A 20,358-nucleotide genomic window follows, 5' to 3' on the forward strand; every position below is an offset into this window, starting at 1 on the left:
CGTCTCATCTGTATTATTGTTGCTGTTGCCACTGATCTTCTTATGCCCCACTCCGTGTGTGAGAAAGCATGCTTTTAAACAATCAGTCTTACTTTAAATTAATAAATACACTATCCATATATTTTGCAAAATTTGTGGAAAATAGAGCACTGTGAATACTGAGGTTTTGGTTGTTAGATCTTTTTTTTTTTTTTTTTTAACATGATTATATGCTATATCTTTAGCTTCAACAGTTGGCTTTTTTTAAAAATTTTTTTTATTGATTTTTCACAGAGAGGAAGGGAGAGAGATAGAGAGTTAGAAACATCGATGAGAGAGAAACATCGACCAGCCGCCTCCTGCACATCTCCCACTGGGGATGTGCCCTCAACCCAGGTACATGCCCTTGACCGGAATCGAACCCGGGACCTTTCAGTCCACAGGCCGACGCTCTATCCACTGAGCCAAACCGTTCTCGGCACTGGTTGTTAGATCTTGACTCTTCTGCATATACTTGATTTCCAGTGATTGGTCTGGCCTTCATTTTTGTGTGTTTTTTATTTCTAAGTTTATATAAATAATAATTTATGTAAGTAATTTATAAATAATAGGGACTTTCATACTATTTAAAATAATTTTTATAAAGTAGTATAATGATTGCAATCATAAAAGTTGTGTGCACAATTTTCTATTTTCCTCAAAAGTCAGCTCCTTGTCTTTTTTGTTGTTGTTGTTAATCCTCACCTGAAAATTTTTTTTTTTCCCGTTGATTTTTTTTTTGAGAGAGAGTAGAAGTGAGGGGGGAAAGACAGAGAGAGAGACACATTGATTGGTTGCCTCCTGCACAGGCTCTGTCTAGGGATCAAGCCTGCAATAGAGGTGTTCTTGACCTTGACCGGAGTCGAACCTGAGACCCTTCAATCTATGGGACGACGCTGTAACTACTGAGAAAAACCGGCTAGGGCAATGGTTCTCAACCTTCCTAATGCCGCGACCCTTTTTTTTTTTTAATGTATATTTTATTGACATTTTACAGAGAGGAAGGGAGAGGGATAGTTAGAAGCATTGATGAGAGAGAAATATCGATCAGCTGCCTCCTGCACACCTCCTACTAGAGATGTGCCCACAACCAAGGTACATGCCCTTGACCGGAATCGAACCTGGGACCTTTCAGTCCGCAGGCTGACGCTCTTTTCACTGAGCCAAACTGGTTAGGGCTAATGCCGCGACCCTTTAATACAGTTATTCATGTTGTGGTGGCCCCCAATCATGAAATTATTTTCGTTGCTACTTCATAACTGTAATTTTGCTACTGTTATGAATCATAATTTAAATATCTGATATGCAGGATGTATTTTCATTGTTACAAATTGAACATAATTAAAGCATAGTGATGAATCACAAAAAAATATGTAATTATATATGTGTTTTCCGATGGTCTTAGGCGACCCCCGTGAAAGGGTCGTTCCACCCCCAAAGGGGTCGCGACCCACAGGTTGAGAACCGCTGGGCTAGGGCATCCTTGGCCTTTTTTTGTTATTGTTGTTAAACAGTTTTGTTCCCTTTGTATCTACTGAAAGTGGGAGTGGGTAATTAGCTAAACTATTTGCTATGGATGAAGAAAAACATGAAATCAATTGACTGTCCTGATGTTCACAGAAGACTGTAGTTTCAAAAGACGTTGCTTTGGGAATTTCATGAATTGCATTTGTTCCTATAGTGGGGAAGCATGCTGTCAGGACCCTCAGTTTGTAGGAACCAGTCCTCACAGTAGCTATGTCCTCTAAGGCTGTGTTGGTGGGGGGAGCAGGAGACATGTACTAGGCACTAGGATGGGTGACTGCAGGTGCAGTTTGAAAAATCAATTCAATATGCATATTATTTTATAATCCTAACTCACTGGACCCTCAGTAAAACCCAAATTTTGGCTTAAAGACATGCACATGATAGTGTAGGATAGCAATTAAGGAGTCGAAGCCAATAATGGTTAGAGACTGTGCTTTAGGACAGAGTGGGTGGGTCTGTGATGGAGAAGATGGAGTACTTGATTGGAAGGCACCAGATGTGGGCTCGAATTTTGGTTTTGCCACAACTAGAGATGTGACGTTGGTTAACTCAGACTTTCTAGGTCTCAACTTAATCTGTAAAATGAAATCAGACTATATAGTCTTCAAGGTCTTAGGTATTTTAAATTTGCCTCTTGTTAAAGTAAAGATCTGTAGGCAGTTGGGTCTGACTAGTTTTCAGGATAAGAGGATATAGTTAGGGAAGCCAAAGTGAATAGTTATAGATTTTTCAGGCAGCCTTCATCAGGATATTATTTGTGCTTTTTAACAAATCAAAAAGAAGAGAGCCTTTGATGAAAAAAACTTATTTTCTGCCTCATCTCTTTCCTTCCCATCCTTAGCCTCTACAGTCCAGAGTCAACCTTTAAAAACTATTTTACTATTTCTGTCTTTAGCTTCTCGTGGAGTTACTTCCATGAGACTTCATAATTAATATGTGTAAACTTCTGTTCCTTATTTATCAACTTTAGATCAACAGTATCTGAATTTTTTATATGAAGAATAAGAATTTAACTGACATTTTCTACCCTCTCCTTTCTCCATCTCCCTTTTTTGATATTTATATTCTTTTTTAATAGTCTTTTATGACGTTTCTTTATAATTTTAAATGGTAAACAGTTACTTAAAATTTTTTAGAATTTTTATAAGCCTTTATTTGAGCCAAACTGAGAACAATGTTGGGGAGCAAGATCTCGGGTGCTCCTAAACTTTTTTTGTTGTTCCATCAACATTCAATATGGTCTCAACTTGTAATTTTGTAAAATGGGGTTATAAGTGCTCCTGTACTTCCCTCTTTCTGTATTTCACTTTCTAGGAACTATCCTTTTATTGTCAAGGTTAAGACTTTCATTCTGCCCTCTGTCCACCACCAAGTATTATGCCCTTGTCTTTATGTTTAGATTGCTGTTTTTACTGCATTACCTTTCTATGCTTGCTGTAATAGCAAGTCCAGAATCATAACTGTATGATTACTCAAAGTTTTATGGCCTTTTAATGCTAAGGAAATAGCGGGTATGTGTAAATAAAGACTTAGTTTAGTAAACCATTCATTTACTCATTTAGGTGACAGAATTACTTCAGTGCTGTTTATAATAGTGAAAAATTGAAAACAATCTAAATGAGTGACTTTTCGGAATTAGTAAAATAAGTACCGTATACTTTTACAGGGAATGCTCTGTAAACATTTAAAAATGATGTGAAATTTTAATTATTTATCACATTAAAATATTTACAAAATAGTATATACACTGTAGCCTCACGTTTGTTTTAAAAAAACAACCACTATATAAGAAACTTGGTGGGAAGAGAGGGAGGCTAGACCCGTATGTATACATCAAATTGTTAACTTTGTAATGTGGCCATCTTGGGTGGTGATTTATGTTTCTTTTTATTACTTGTATTTTATCAGTTATTCAAAAAGAACATGTGTCACTTATATGATAATAAAAATTTTAAACTAAAGATAAAAACATTACAGTTGCCAGTCAGTTTTTCTTGGAATGTTAGTGTTAAAATAAACTATTAGTATCTGATAAAAATTCAGTAAATATTTGTGGAATGAGAGGAACATAGAATCATAGCGATCTATAGATTAGTAGTATTGACTCTTATACCTTCATAATTTTATCCAGAGACGATTTCAGTTATCTCAGAAGAAAATTCATGCATTGAATGGTCTGCAGAATCTAAGAAACAGCCTTAACTGAACGTTGGTTGTGTAATGACAGATGCAGCAGGATTGAGGCCCACTATAGAAGCAGGCAGCAATGCTATATTTCACAGTAAGCAGATCTGAATGAAAGTGTCCTTTGTGCTTGTCTGAGACTGAGGGGTGGGACTTGTGGCAATTTATGTTATTCCTTCTTAATGGAAATTGAGGCAGCCTCTAATCCTGCTATCACATGACAACTACTTATTTGATTTTTGGTAATTTGGGGAGCAGCTGTGGACAAATGATTTTTCTGCAAAAAGAGCCAGCTGCATTCTGGTCCATTTGCAAATTAATGCCTGGGTTTACTAAACTTCCTATCCATCATGTTTTAATACAGGGATGGCTTCAGCAACTCACCTGCTTTTTATTGATAGTTGTAGCTGTTAATAAGTATCTGAATATTTGAGGATGCACTTTCTAATCCTTTTTATCATTGCCATTAACATTAATTAGGTACCTTCTCAATTCAGGGTACTGAGCCAGATACCAGATTTGTAAGTTGTATGGTATTGTACAGTGTGGATAGAGTAGTTTTCTCTTTAACAGTTGGGTCAACATTAGCCTATTGTCAGCTGATTAGATTGCAGTGCAAAGAAAGAATCTGCCCTGGCTAGTGTGGCTCATTTGGTTGAGCATCATCCCATGCACCAAAAGGTCACTAGTTAGATTCCTGGTCCGGGCACATGTTTCAGGCTCAGTCCCCAGTAGAGGGTGTGCAAGAGGCAGCCAATTGATGTTTCTCTTTTACATCGATGTTTCTCTCTCCCCCACCCCCTTCGTGTCCCACAGGTGTAATAAAAACACGAAAAAAGAAAGAAAATGATCTAGTGTAGAGGTAGCCAAGGGCTGTGTTCCTTTGGTTCCCAGACTTCTGAGTCTGCTCTCTGGGTGTTCTTGATGCCCCCTTACTAAGCTATGTGCTTTTATAAGCCGTTGCCTCTGCTTATGTTTTCTTCTTCTATTCTGGCACCTGGCTGAAGACTCTGCTTCTCCTTTATGCTATCTACTCGATGTCTTTCCCTCTTAGTTCTCCCTTAGCCTTGGTGATTATCACTGGAATATGTGTGTGTGTTTTCTTTTTTTAAATGGCAAAAGCTTTCTTATTTAACTTTATTAATTTGTACTTATTTTTTTAAATATTTTTATTGATTTCAGAGAGAAAGGGAGAGAGAGAGAAATATCAATGATGTGAGAGAATCATTGATTGGCTCCCTCCTGCAAGCCTCACACTGGGGATCAAGCTTGCAACCCAGACATGTACCTTGACTGGGAATCGAACCATGACCTCCTGGTTCATAGGTCGATGCTCAACCACTGAGCCACACCAGCTGGGCTGCACTTATTTTTTTAAAGCTCATATAATCCAGGGACTTAAGAAACACAGGGAATTGGGTCGGTAGGGTCTTCTACAATGAGTAAAAGAAAGCTTTCCCTTTCTTTGATTGTGAACACCAGTCGGGCAAGGGAGAGACAGTGACAGTCCTTCTATCCTTGCAGTGTTGAATTTTCAAAGGGACAGATTGATCTGAATTATTGTGTGAACCTACCCTATTGGAAATTTCTTTAGCAATGATATGTAATAGCCTGTGATTAGAAGCAAGTCATTTCAAAACTTAAAAATAAAACATAGCTGAAACCGGTTTGGCTCAGTGGATAGAGCGTCGGCCTGCAGACTCAAGGGTCCCAGGTTCGATTCCGGTCAAGGGCATGTACCTGGGTTGCACGCACATCCCCAGTGGGAGATGTGCAGGAGGCAGCTGATCGATGTTTCTAACTCACAATCTCTCTCCCTTCCTCTCTGTAAAAAATCAATAAAATATATTTAAAAATAAAAAATAAAATAAAATGTAGAACTACACTGTTCACTGTGGGAGCCACAACCATATGTGACCATTTAAATTAAAATGAACTAAAACTAGCCCTAGCCAGTTTGGCTCAATTGATAGAGTGTGGGCCCACAGACTGAAGGGTCCAAGTCCAGTTCTGTTCAAGGGCTTGATCCCCAGCTCTGGTTGGGGCGCATGAGATGAGTCTCTTTCACATCTATGTTTTTCTGTCTCTCCCCCTCCCTTTAACTCTCTCTAAAAATCAATGGAAAAATATCTTCGGATGAGGATTAACAAAAAAATAAACAAACAACAACATATAAAATGAACTAAAACTAAATAAGATTAAATGTTTTATTCCTTTAGTCATAGTTGTCACATTTCATGTGGTCAGTAGCCAATGTGGTTATTGGCTATTGTTTTGGACAGTATAAATTTAGAACATGTCTGTTATTACAGAAATTTAGATCAGTGCTGATCTAAAACCTATAGAAGAATTGATGTATTGTAAAGCATTTGGTGAAGTAGATTCACTAACTATTTTATATGAAAGGATGTTTGTTCCAGTTGAATTTGAGTAACCTGAAATTCCCTGTGCTTTCTTTATATTTTATGTTGTTGTGGCACCCTCTAGTGTTTCATCTGTGGTATAGCTATATCATCATGAAATAATCTTTTTATGATTTGAGTCTAAACATTGAAATATTTTGGAAAATTTTGTAGGTATATGCCTTTTTCTAGGGAGGGGATCTGTAGCTTTCACGTATCCTCAAAAGGGTTCATAATTTGGAAAAGGCAAGAACTACCCTTTGATAGAGATCCTAATATGGTCAAAACTCCTAGTTTGTGATCTTATTAACTTTTTTTTTTTTTTGCCCAATGTAAAACTAAATCATGTAACTTTCCTTTGGGCATTTCTATGTTTTACCTATCCTTTTATGTGGAATAATAATAACAATAGGTTATACTTAATCAGACACTTATTATATACCATGTTTCATTTTAAGCCCTTGTACTTACATGATCCTCACAATAATTCTTTTTTAAAAAAATATACTTTATTGATTTTTTACAGAGAGGAAAGGAGAGGGATAGAGAGTTAGAAACATCGATGAGAGAGAAACATCAATCAGCTGCCTCTTGCACACTCCCCATTGGGGATGTGCCCACAACCAAGGTACATGCCCTTGACCGGAATCAAACCTGGGACCCTTGAGTCCGCAGGCTGATGCTCTATCCACTGAGCCAAACCCGTTAGGGCACAATAATTCTTAAATAGGTTCTGTTATTCTTCCCATTTGCGTGATGATAAAACTAAGGCATAGAAAAGTGAAACTTGTCTGAGGTGCTAGTGAGTGGCAGGGCAAGGATATAAACCCAATACTCTGACTCCCTGCTGTAGAAATAAGAATAACTTTTAAGCAGGTATGAGGTGAAATGGAGAGGAGACTTTACATACCCTTGTACACGTTGGATCTAGTTATATAATAAGAAAAAATAATAACTCTAAAATGCTGCAAGCCACACTGGAAATTAGAATTAATACCCATTATTGAATTTCAAGTCGATGTGCCTAGATCTTCATAGTCTGCCAAGAACTTAGAGTGATAGCCCTGGCGAGGTGCCTCGGTTGGTTGGAACATCATTCTGTACACGAAAGGATTGCGTGTTTGATCCCCAGTTGGGGCTCAATTTGGAGTCTACCAATCGATGTTTCCCTCTCTCTCAAAATCAATGAACATATCCTCAGGAGAGGATTTAAAATTTTAAGAATATACATATATACTTTATTTTAAAAAAATATTTTTATTGATTTCAGAGAGGAAGGGAGAGGGAGAGAGAAACATCAATGATGAGAGAGAATCATTGATTAGCTGCCTCCTGCATGCTCCCTACTGGGGTTCAAGCCCACAATCCAGGCATGTGCTCTTGACGGGAATCAACCTGGGACCCTTCAGTCCGCAGGCGAACAACGCTCTAACCACTGAGCCAAAACAGCTAGGGCATATATTTAAAAAAAAGAAGTTAGAATGATACATCAACACTGCCGTTGCTACCACGTATTCTTTAGTTTGTCCAAACACCTAATCTAGTCCATTCATTGAAGTATATGACAAATATTTTTGTGACTGTTTGTTATTGCTATTTCTGTAAAAAGACATTTATTGTATTACTGTGATGTCAAGTTTAAGGTTTGCTGGAATGTTAGACTTATTAAGTACTTTACTTAAAGGATAGGTAAGATAGACTCAAAGAGATAGTCTTTGTTTATTGTCTGTACCTTCTCACTTCTTAGTGTACCATTTCCCCCCCACCCTCTCTCTCAAATAAATTTGTCTTTTTTGTTTTGTTTTGTTTTGTTTTGAATTAAATCTTTATTGTTCAGATTATTACATTGGTTCCTCCTTTTTCCCACCCCAACTCCCCTCCACCCAGTTCCCACCCCACCCTCCGCCCTCACTCCCCACCCACTGTCCTCATTCATAGGTGCACGATTTTTGTCCAGTCTCTTCCCGCAGCCCCCACACCCCTTCCCCCCAAGAATAGTCAGTCCATTCCCTTTCTATGTCCCTGATTCTATTATAATCACCAGTTCATACTGTTCATCAGATTATTTATTCACTTGATTTTTAGATTCACTTGTTGATAGATGTGTATTTGTTGTTCATAATTTGTATCTTTACCTTTTTCTTCTTCTTCCTCTTCTTAAAGGATACCTTTCAGCATTTCATATAATACTGGTTTGGTGGTGATGAACTCCTTTAGCTTTTTCTTATCTGTGAAGCTCTTTATCTGACCTTCTATTCTGAATGATAGCTTTGCTGGATAAAGTAATCTTGGTTGTAGGTTCTTGGCATTCATCACTTTGAATATTTCTTGCCACTCCCTTCTGGCCTGCAAAGTTTCTGTTGAGAAATCAGCTGACAGTCGTATGGGTACTCCCTTATAGGTAACTGACTTTCTTTCTCTTGCTGCTTTTAGGATACTCTCTTTGTCTTTTGCTCTTGGCATTTTAATGATGATGTGTCTTGGTGTGGTCCTCTTTGGATTTCTTTTGTTTGGGGTTCTATGTGCTTCCTGGACTTGGAAGCCTATTTCTTTCACCAGGTAGGGGAAGTTTTCTGTCATTATTTCTTCAAATAGGTTTTCAATATCTTGCTCTCTCTCTTCTTCTGGCACCCCTATAATTCGGATGTTGGTACGCTTGAAGCTGTCCCAGAGGCTCCTTACACTATCTTCGTATTTTTGGATTCTTTTTTCATTTTGCTTTTTCGGTTGGGTGTTTTTTGCTTCCTCGTATTTCAAACCTTTGACTTGATTCTTGCGATCCTCTGGTCTGCTGTTGGGAGTCTGTATAATATTCTTTATTTCAGTCAGTGTATGCTTAATTTCTAGTTGGTCCTTTATCACAACATCGAGGGTCTCACTAGATTTCTTGAGGATCTCACTACATTTATCGGCGGTTTCTAGAAAATTCTTGAAAAACCTAAAAAGTGTGGTTTTGAACTCTATATCCAATAGTTTGCTTTCCTCCATTTCTGTCCTTTGTGTCCTGTTTCTTTGTCTCGGCATTTTTTGTGCTTCGCTGTGTCGATAGAGTGGCTTTCTGTGCTAAGTGTCCCAATTACCTGAGGTAGACACTCTTGGTGCACTCCCTTGTGGGTTTTGTGCACAGTCTTGTTGTAGTTAAGCCTTGATTGTTGTAGGTAAAACTGGGAAGATTTGACCTCCAGGCCAATGGGCTATGAGAATCAGCTGTGTCTACGGTGGGAAAACTTCTGTGCTGAAGACACCCTTATGGGGCAAGACTTGCTTCAGTGGGGCTTTGGTGCTCACTGAGTCTGCCCCCTGAGTGTGTCCCTTATAGATCTGAGGAGTTGTAATTGGATGGTCCCACTCTGACCACTGGGTACACTGGCTCTTGGGTTAAGGAGGTGCTAATCTAGCCTTTGCCTGAGGCTACCCAGCAGAAGCCAGCTGTAAAGCAATGCAAGTTGCCCTAGGGCCTTGGGGCAGCTGCAGTTTGTTAAGTTATTTTCAGATTACAAAGGGCCGGGCCTTTCGTATGCAAAAGCCTCCGTGCACAGCTTGGGCGGGGCAGGTCCCAGGGGATCAACAGGGCGAGCAGTATGGCTGCTCTCAGTTCTGCCTTCAGAGGTCCTGGCAGTCGCCGAGAGTGCCTCCGAGAGAAAGCTGCCCTCGAGTTCCGACCGATGCCAGACAGTCCCGTTTCTCCCATATGAGTCCAGGTCCCCAGAGACTCGCCTGAACTGGAGCTCAGAGCCTGAGACTCCCTCCCGATTGAAAAAGACAATCGTGTCCTCAGCCACCAGCCCTCTCTGCATGCACCTCCACACCTTTGTATTTACTTCAGCACCACACCTCCTCTGAGTCTCGGTATGCTTTTCTCTTTCCTTCTAGTTGTAGAAATTCCACTCAGCCACCCTTCCTGTGGTTCTGGATGATGTCCATTATGTCTTGTAGTTGTATTTTTGAAGTGGTTGTGCGAGGCAGCAATCTCCGGTGTTTACCTATGCCGCCATCTTGATTTCTCCCCCAATTTATCTTTTTAAAAAATATATTTTTTCATTGGTTTCAGAAAGGAAGAGAGATAGAAACATCAATGATAAGAGAGAAATTCCCTGTGCTTTCCTACACTCCCCCTATTGAGGATCAAGCCCACAACCTGGGCATGTGCCCTGACCAGGAATTGAACCATGACCTCCTGGTTCATAGGTCAACACTCAACCACTGAGACACACGGGCTGGGCCCATTTCTCTCTTCATGAGGCATTTTATACTCTGTAACAGTCTCATTTTAATGATTCATCAAACTCAGGATTTTGAATTCAACTTCCATCAGTGTATGGAAACAGAAACCCTAGTGATGGTCTTATAAAAATGCCCTTAGAGTCACTTTATTGACATACACAAATCAATATAAAATTTTACTGCTTACCAGCACTGAGCAATATCTGATGAGGGTGCATTTTTTTCTTCCCTTTAGATCAGTCAGAGCCTAGTAAACCATAGGAGGTATTTCCAAGAATGTAATTGTGGGAATTGGTTACACAGGTTGAAGACTGAAAAAGCAAAAAGTAGACACTGATATAATCTGAATACTAATAACTTGAGGAAGCAGCTACCAGGGCTGGGGGAACAGAGAAGAATCTGAGAGCTCAGAGGCGGCCCCCATTCAGCCGGTAATCTGATCTCTGAGTGGGATGCCATGCAGCTGTTGCTCAGCTACCAGGGGAGAGGGGGGCACAGCTGGAGCAACACTGAAGAATGAAAACAGCAGGGAAATCCCTTCTCCCTCCCCTTTTCATCTCACAATGTTGCCTCCCCTTGCTAAAGCGTAGCTGGAAGTTGGCAGGCAAGTTTGATAAACAAGGTTAGCTGACCAAGCCCAGAGCTGGGTGTAGAGCAGTTCAGATCAAGTAAAGAAGGAGACGGGATGAATAGCCAGCACAACCTTGTAGGGGAAGAAATTGTTATTGCCTGGATTTTAGCTTTAGTAATGAAAATTGCAACCAAGTACCTCCAAGCATTTAGCAAAGAGCAAATTATGATAGCACTATTATTAGTGGACACAAGCCCTGCCTTCAATGAGCTTACAATATTGTTTTCACAAAACCTTCACTCTTTCTTAAGTCATTATGAAGTTGTGTGGTTAAGCTTGTTTTTCCTCACATATTATGTAAAAGTATAATTATTAACTGGATTCTCAGGCTGTTATTAATGTTAATGAATATTTATAAATTTCATCAACATATTTAAATGAAAACTGTTATGTGATTGCAGCCTCACAAAATTTTGTTATTTTCAGATGCTCCAAATTAGTAAATTATTCTTACTCAAGGCAAAACTATTTCTTTTCTTTTAACCAATTCTTTTGGTGGTGGTGGTGGGGGGGGGGGGGTGATATGTTAATTTTTGTTGTTGTTGTTAATCTTTTTTTATTATAGTTTACATTCAGTATTATTTTGTATTAGTTTCAGGTATACAGCACACTTCACAAAGTGCTCCCCTGGATATTTCCAGTACCCACCTGGTACCACACATAGTTATTACGATATTATTGACTATATTCCCTATGCTATACTTTGCATCCCCTTGACTGTCCCTTCACTATTTTCATCCAGTCCCCAGGCCCCCCTCCCCTTTGGCAACCATCAGTCTGTTCTCTGTGTCTGATTCTGTTTCAGTTTTGTTTGTTCATTTATTTAAGGAAAAACTATTTCTAAATTTGAGCAGTGCTATTCTCTTGGTTCTTAGCATAAGAAAGGGACTTGATTTTTCTAATGACAATTTGCTCTAACATCATTAGTTTTAAGTTTCAAAAGGATATTACAATTATTGGCTTTTAAAGTTCATTTTGTTAAAAGTCAAAGTAATAAATTCATATGATAAAAGATCAAATAGAAGCGTTTAGAATAAAAATCAGTCTTTTGCCATATTCTTCCACTACCCCCTTCCCACTTTTTAAGAGACAATTTCTTTAACTGTTTTTTATTATAGTTTATTTTGTTTATAGTGGTATCAAACAACTTCTGCATAACTCCAAGTAGTATGTCTATACCATCTTTACTTGACTTATCAAACTTGGGTATTTTTCACTTCCTTGTAAATAAGGATTACCTTCCTGTCTCCTCTATTTTTGATAGTTATATTGTAATAATACTAAGTTCTCCCATCTCTTCTTGATAGTATCCCTGACTCCCATCACTGTGTAAAGATAGGGTGGTAGTGCTCCTCACCATTGTCCACCACTCCATCCCTCTCCTACATCATTTTTTTCAGCCTTATCTGCTTCTACATTGTCATAGTTCATATCTTTTACATTCTTTTTATATTCTGATTGATTTTCCATATTTTTATCTATAGTTGGAGTCTGAAAATGGAAAAAAATAAACTGCATACATGACTATATGGCTTTTGCTCTGTAGAGAGAGCCCAGTGGTGTGGGAGGAGGATATATTTTTCTCTGCAAGGCCAATATCCCTTGGGCTATTTGAAAGAGAATATTCCTAGGATGGTCAGATGGGTTCTTCTTATTTTGAGTAGAATTAAGCCACACTTTACCTTGCTTCTCTTTTCACTTTGACTTTCTTGTGCAATTGTTTTCTATTTTTCCTGCTTTGGTGAGATTTTGACCCATTACCCTATGTCCCCCAAAAATCAAATCCTATTTTTAGCTTTTTTGAGAAAGTCTGTTCTGCTTAGTAAAATTTCTGTCTTAGTTAAAAAGTTTAGATTCTGGACATGTCTGGGAATGTAAGTTGAGCCTCTGGGTTTTTCTGTTTCTGTTTGGACTATAGATACAGTCTTACTCTGAGACTTTGCCTTAGGCAGTTCTTGCAGCGTTTCTTTTGATATGATAATGTCATTGATTAGACTAATGCTTTCTTTTACATTTCGTTATACCTTGATTAGATTTCCTGGCCTGCCTTTTCCTACTTTGATTTTTAAATTACTCTCTATACTTAATCTCATCTATTATGTGTGGATTAGACTAAATTTAACTCTCTTGGACATTTTATCCAGATTCCCATAGCTCCCCTGGTATTATGAACTTCAATACCAGGGTGCTGAGATAAGAAAACCTGATTTTTCTGTGCTCTCTTCCATTATCTTTCAGTCCCACTCTTATTGCCCTAGAATGGCAAAAGCAGAGACTTCTCTGTACCACAATACACCCCCCTTTATAGTTCATATAATAAAGAAGAACCTTCAGATAAAGCACATGTTACATCCCCAGGTGATGATCCAGGCTAAGAAAGAGGTTCTAGTGAACTTCTCCCCATGTTACATTAGTGTTGACGAATCTGCTGACCGTCAGCTGGCTCCAGGTGATAGACAGATATGCCTTTTTAATTTGGTGTGGCGTTTAGAATTCTGTGTTGCTGGTGCTTTTATTTTGTTTTTCACATCTGTTCAGAAGAATCATTGTCAGGTCTATGTTTTCCATTTTGTGCACTGTCAGGAAATGATGCTAGAGATGGTTGCCTGTAGTTTCTTTTTTTTATGTCTGGGAGAACTGTATCTTAGTTGTTAGAGTTAATATAATAAAGGGCTTTTTACCAAGACATGGAAACAACTTGTGTCCTTTGACCAATGATGGGATAAAAATGCGGTACATATATTCAGTGGAATACTACTCAGCCACAAAAAGATGAAATACTGCCATTTGGGACAACATTGATAGAGCTTGAAAGTATGCTAAGTGAAATAAGTGAGGAAGAAAAGGATAAGAGCCATATGATTTCACTTATATGTGGGATATAAAACAAAAAGCAACAGCAGCCCAGCTGGTGTGACTCAGTGGTTGAGTGTTATCTATCCCATGAATCAAGAGGTTCGATTTGCCGTCAGGGCACGTGCTCGGGTTGCAGGCTCGATCCCCAGTAGGGGCATGCGGAGGCAGCTGATCCAATGTTTCTCTCTCATGGATATTTCTATCTCTCTATCCCTCTCCCTTCCTCTCTCTCTAACATCAATTAAAAAGACATATTTGCCCAGCTGGCGTGGCTCAATGGTTGAGCATCACAGTTCGATTCCCAGTCAGGGCACATGCCCAGGTTGTGGGCTTGATCCCCAATGTGGGGCCTGCAGGAGGCAGCTGTTTAATGATTCTCTCTCATCATTGATGTTTCTATCTCTCCCTCTCCCTTCCTCTTCGAAATCAATAAAAATATATTTTAAAAAAGCAACAAACAAAAAATTTATAAACACAGACAACATTATGGTGGCTACCAGAGTGGGAAGGGGGTACAGGGGAAGATGAATAGGGTAAAGGTGGGTCAAATATATGATGATGGAAGGAAACAGGACTTTGTGTGGTGAGCATACAATTGAATATACAAATGTATCATACGGTTGTATACCTGCAACTTATATAATCTTATTAACCAATGTTACTTTGGTAAATTAAAAAAAAGAAAGAAAGAGGGCATTTTAGATGCCTGACTCAAAATCTTTTGTTCTCAATTAAAAACAAAACAAAACACAGAGATGGAGGTCTAATTTAAAGGTGAAGAAATTGAGGCCCAGCCCTTGTGAGAATAGTCAGAGAATAAGTCAAGAAGGATAGAATAATAAAAACATAGTAATTCTGGGCATAATAATAATATTAAGCATATGTGCTGGGCACTGTGTATCTGGATGGTCTCATTTAATCCTCATGTCCTTTTGAGTAAAGGAATTACCTTTTTCTTTTCATTAAAAAGAGTTGAAGTTGAAATTGAGACTTAGAGGTTAGATAACATCTAGGGGTTCTGGATATGGAGTAATAGTCTGTCCTGTGGTTTTGTGTGGTTTTTTTAAAAATCATATTATCTAATATGTTTTCAACCATTAGTCGTTCCTATCAGTTTTGCTATCCAGAGAATCTCACTCCTCATGGATGAGTGCTAAAAGGCATCACTGGAAATGTCTTGGGGAGGGTGGGCATGATGATCTCCAGCAGTGTGTATATGTTAGTCATATCAGGCTTTAGGCAACCTATTTTATACATTATTTTTTGAAAACATTAAAAGCATCATTGACAAGTATCCCACTCTGCTTCAAAGAAGTTTGAAATACCTTTGCCTTTGCTTTTTCACAGAGTGTGCTGAATAAAAATGGTTAGAGAGGCTGAAGGATGGGATGGGGAGTGAGGTAGAAAGATGAGGCACTGGACAAAAGTGACAAGCCTGTGAAACAGACAGCTATTGATTTATGCAGTAATTGCATTCTGAGAAAATAATTGAAATCCATTATGCCAAGTGCATAGTGTACAAATCCCTTTGAAAAGCAGTTAGATGCCATCTAATCCCAAATCATTTAAAAACAATTTTGAAGTACCCAGAATTCTAAAATGCCCTAAGCAGTTCATCTCTTAGTCTAGAAGAACAGTGAAATGGATGGAAAATAGTATTTTAATGTTGCCTTTCCCTCATATGTTATTTTTAATTGTGTGACTTAAATAGTATTAAATTGCATTTTAGATATGGACAAATCTGGGAAGTAGGATATATTCCCTTGAATATTCTGAAACACACCAAACATGGGATATGGAAGAAACCTCTCTTTAATTTTTTTTATTTTGACATAATTTCAGACTTTTAGAAAAGTTGCAAAAGTAGTATAAAAAACTATCATTACCCAGATTTCCCAAATGTTAATATTTTACTATGTTTTCTTTCTTCTTTTCTCTCTATATTAAATGCTTATTATTGTACCAGTACCTGTTCAAAGCTCCATTTGAAGAAATGAGGGTGTGAGTTTATCTATGAAGGTATTATGCCACACAGAACTGCAAGGCTGGGAGATGATCTCAGGCACAAAAGAAAGTATAGAAAGGGGTTTCAAAAGATAGACAATTATTAGATCTTTTTGGATTTGTGGCATCCTTTTTGTAATTACATTGAATTTTATTTTGAACTACAGAATACTCCCTGAGATAATCAAATAATTCCAATGATAAGAATCACTTGAGTCACAAGGATGAGTTATGATATGTATGTGATGTGAGAGTGAAAAGACATAATGAAAAGTTAGAGCTCCCCCCGCCCCCCGCAAAAAAAAAAAGAAATTGGAAACAGCACCAGAATATAAAACAAAAATCAAGGACCTTAGAAAAGTAAAAAGTTAGGCAGCTACATGGAAATAGTTGACCTAAAGAAGAAAGATATCAGTACGAGGCTTAAGAAAGAGGAACAAAGGATTTTAAAAGTCCTCAAAGAAGGAAAAGGAAACCTTAATAATAGAGTAGAATAAATTGAGAAAAGAATTTCACATGAATAATTATATTTTTACTTATAGCCACAAAGGTCATATTTCTATATCTATACGGCTGTCTTTTTGTGGGGTAAACTCTAAATATGCATGCATTCTCTTTCATAGAGAGTATCTTTCATTGAGCAGAAGTTTCTAATTTTAATGACGTCCAGCTTTGTCAGTTATTTCTTTTCATGGATCATGCCTTTGGTGTTGTATCTAAAACACTGTTGCCATACCCTTGGTCATCTAGATTGTCTCATGTTATCTAGGAGTTTTGTTTCTTACACTTAGGTGTATGATCTGTTTTGAGTTTCTTTTGAGTGTCAAGTCTATGTCTCGATTCACTTTTTGGCATGTGGATGTCCAGTTATTTTATCACCATTTGTTAAAGACTGCCTTTGGTCCATTGTATGTATTACTTTTGCTCCTTTGTCAAAGATCAGTTGACTGTATTTATAGAGGCTTGTACCTTTACTTTTTATTCTGTTCCATTGATCTGTTTGTCTGTTCTTAATACTACACTACTTTGATTACTGTAGCTTTAAGTCTTAAAGTCAAGTAGTGTCAGTCTTTCGACTTTGTTCTTCTCTTTCAGCATTGTGCTAGCTATTCTGGGTCTTTTGTCTCTCCTTATAAACTTTAGAATCAGTTTATCAATATCCATAAAATAACTTGCTGGGATTTTTTATTGGGATTGCATTGAATCTGTAGATCAAACTAGAACATCTTGATAGTAGTATTGAGTCTTCCTACCGCAATGCTTATTTCTCCTTTGATTTCTTTTTTGTTGTTGCTAATCCTCACCTGAGGATATTTTTTCCATTGATTTTTAGAGAGAGTGGAAGGGAGGGAGGGAGAGAGAGAGAGAGAGAGAGAGAGAGGAGGAGGAGAAGGAGGAGGAGGAGGGGGGGGGGAAGGGGAGAGGGAGGAGGAAAGGAGGGAGGGAAGAATAGAACCTGCAACCTACATACATGCCCTTGATCTGGAATTGAACCCGCAACCCTTCCATGCCTGGGCCAACACTCTAACCACTTAGCAACACTGGCTGGGGCCTCTTTGATTTCTTTTTATCAGAGTTTTATAGTTTTTTCCCCCCCAAATAGATCTTATTCATATTTTGTTAGATTTATACGTACTAGTAAGTATTTCATTTTTTGGTTACTAATGTAAACAGTATTGTGTTTTTAATTTCAAATTCTATTTGTTCATTGCTGTTATATAAGAATTGATTTTGTATATGAACTTTGTGATTACTGTAGCATTGCCGTTACTAGTTTCAGGAGTTTTGTTGTTGATTCTTTTGGATTTCCTACATAGACAATCATGTCATCTTGAACAGAGGAAGTTTTTTACCCCCTTCCCAATCAGTATTCTCTCTCTCTTTCTCTTTCTTTCCGAATTAGCTAGGACTTTCAGTACCAGGTGGAAAGGAGTGATAAGTGGGGGCATGCTTGCATTATTCCTGATGTTAGCAGGAAAGCTTCTATAGTAGTCCCTGCTTATCCACAGTTTCATTTCCAGCAGTTTTGTATATCCACAGTCAATCGTCATGGCTCAGTGACTAAGGATCACCCGAAATATGATGATCCTTCTGATGTATCATCAGAAGGTCAATAGTAGCCTGACGCTGGTTCACAAGGTCTACATCATTCACCTCACTTCATCTCATCCTGTAGGCATTTTATCATCTCACATTATCACAAGAAGGAAGGGTGAGTACTATACAATAAGATAATTTGAGGGAGAGAGAGAGAGAGAGACCACATTCACATAACTTTATTATAGTATATTGTTATAATTTTTCTATTTTATTATTTTTGTTAATCTCTTACTGTGCCTAATTTATAAATTATAGGAAAAATCATAATATATATATATATAGGGTTCAGTACTACCTATGGCTTGAGGGATCCACGGAGGGTCTTGAGATGTATCCTCCACAGATAAGGCGGGACTATAGTAATTCTCACCGTTAGGTTTGATGTTATCTGTAGATTTTTGTTTTTTATTATTTTTTAAATATATATTTTATTGATTTTTTACAGAGAAGAAGGGAGAGAGATAGTTAGAAACATCGATGAGAGAAACATCGATCAGCTGCCTCCTGCACACTCTTTACTGAGGATGTGCCTGCAATCAAGATACATGCCCTTGACCGGAATCGAACCTGGGACCCCTAAGTCCGAAGGCCGATGCTCTATCCATTGAGCCAAACCGATTAGGGCATATCTGTAGATTTTTAAAATCAGGTTGAGGAAGTTTCCTTCTATTCCTAGTTTGTATTTCTTCTTTTTAAAAGTTGAATAGTATTGCATTGTATAAATATTCACATTTTGTTATCCATTCACCCATCAGTGGATAGTTGGGTTGCTTCTACCTTTTGGCTATTGTGAGTTTTGCTGTTATGAACATGGATATGTATAAATAGCCCTTTGAGACTGCTTTCATGTTTTCTGGATATAGACCCTGAGTGAAATTGCTGGGTCATATAGTAATTCTTTTAAGTTTTTTTGAGGAACCAATATGCAAAGTTTTATATACAGGTATGTTTATTGCACTTATGTTTATAATAAAGATTTTGGAAGCAGCAGCCTTGCCATGTATCAGTAGGTGATTGGTTGCATAATTATGGCACATCCTACAATGCAGTATTCTGCAGCTATTTAGAAAGGTCTGGTAGATCTGAATGTTTTGACATATCAGATGTCCAGGTATATTGTAATAAGAAAAAAAGCAAACTATAGAATAATATGTGTAATATGAATGTTTTTATTTTAAATCATATGTATGTATGTATGCTTTTAAAAAGTTTTTTTTTTAAAGATAATGCACTTCTCTGTAGTTGTTGGGGAAAGAGGGAACAGATTATAAGTGCAGTAGAGGAGCAAACCTTTATCTTCTTTATAAATTACTGCATCATTTTAGGGTTTACAAGAAGCACAGTTTATAAGCAGAAAATCCAGTTTGAATGATTGCAGTTTTTGGGGGGCAGGAATTTAACTCCAATTTGTCTATGAAAAATACAAAGAAAATGTTAAATATTTCATTTACTTATTAAGTGTTTTCATCTCTATAGTGTCAAATGTCAAGTCACTGGGATCTTTTAAATATCTTTTTTTGTTATATTTAATTGTCTTTTACTGTTATGTGTAATATTGGAGTATTTATTGTTTCGTGACCTCAGGTATAAAATTAGCACAGTGATTTCCATCAGAAGGTATTATATAAGGAAAATATTCTACCATTTTTGGGTCATATTTGAATGGTGCCTCCCTTTTCCCATGACTTGGTATGGTGAGGTTTGTAGTGAAATCAAAGGTTTCTCCTGCTCTTAGGGAAAATATCACTTAGTTTAAGTATTGTGTTATATTACACACTGAATTCTGTTCTTTGCCTTTTTTCTGACAGTAGATCTACATGGAGGAGCACGGAGTGACCCAAACTGAACACATGGCTACCATAGAAGCCCATGCAGTGGCCCAACAAGTACAGCAGGTCCATGTGGCTACCTACACTGAACACAGTATGCTGAGTGCTGATGAAGACTCGCCTTCCTCACCAGAGGACACCTCTTACGATGATTCCGACATACTCAACTCCACAGCCGCCGACGAGGTAACAGCCCATCTGGCTGCTGCAGGTAATGTTGTTTGTATTGGAAGTTCTTTATTTTTTGCTTAACTCTGGTACGCTGCATATCTGGAAGAGCCTAGGATGTAGGCACTCTCACATTTATCTTCATATTGCATCTTCACAATTTTGTTTTAAGCCTTGGATTTTGTGCCGGTGCTATATCGAGACTTAAGTCCTAGAATCATATACTATTGGTGATATGGCTTATTTTTTTTATTTTCATCCATCTTAACGATCTTTTGACTTTGAACTGAAGCATTTAGTCCATTTATACTAAATGTAATCACTGATATATTTAAGTTCAAATTGATCGTGTTTACTGTATGCTTTCTCTTTATCTCACTTGTTCTGTGTTTTCTTTTCCTTTTAGAGATTGAAA

At 37.8% G+C, this 20,358-nt stretch overlaps 1 protein-coding gene across 5 annotated transcripts in view; it reads left to right on the forward strand.

Moving 5' to 3' along the window:
• The window catches only part of NRF1 (nuclear respiratory factor 1), a 129,132-nt gene that overhangs the window by 30,938 nt on the left and 77,836 nt on the right, over positions 1-20,358 (forward strand). For 3 of the 5 annotated variants that reach the window (XM_070423883.1, XM_070423886.1, XM_070423888.1), the window contains exon 2: positions 19,755-19,986. In XM_070423883.1, coding sequence (XP_070279984.1) covers positions 19,764-19,986 — 223 coding nt within the window. In that variant the 5' untranslated portion in view covers positions 19,755-19,763. Of the gene's footprint in view, positions 1-18,042; positions 18,059-19,754; positions 19,987-20,358 lie in introns of those variants that run through there. The other 2 variants (XM_070423885.1, XM_070423884.1) reach the window with 2 other exon arrangements.

Source organism: Myotis yumanensis, unplaced genomic scaffold (genome assembly GCF_028538775.1).
Source record: "Myotis yumanensis isolate MYYU_CA2020_CCGP unplaced genomic scaffold, mMyoYum1.0.hap1 SCAF_9, whole genome shotgun sequence".
Lineage (NCBI taxonomy): Eukaryota > Metazoa > Chordata > Mammalia > Chiroptera > Vespertilionidae > Myotis > Myotis yumanensis.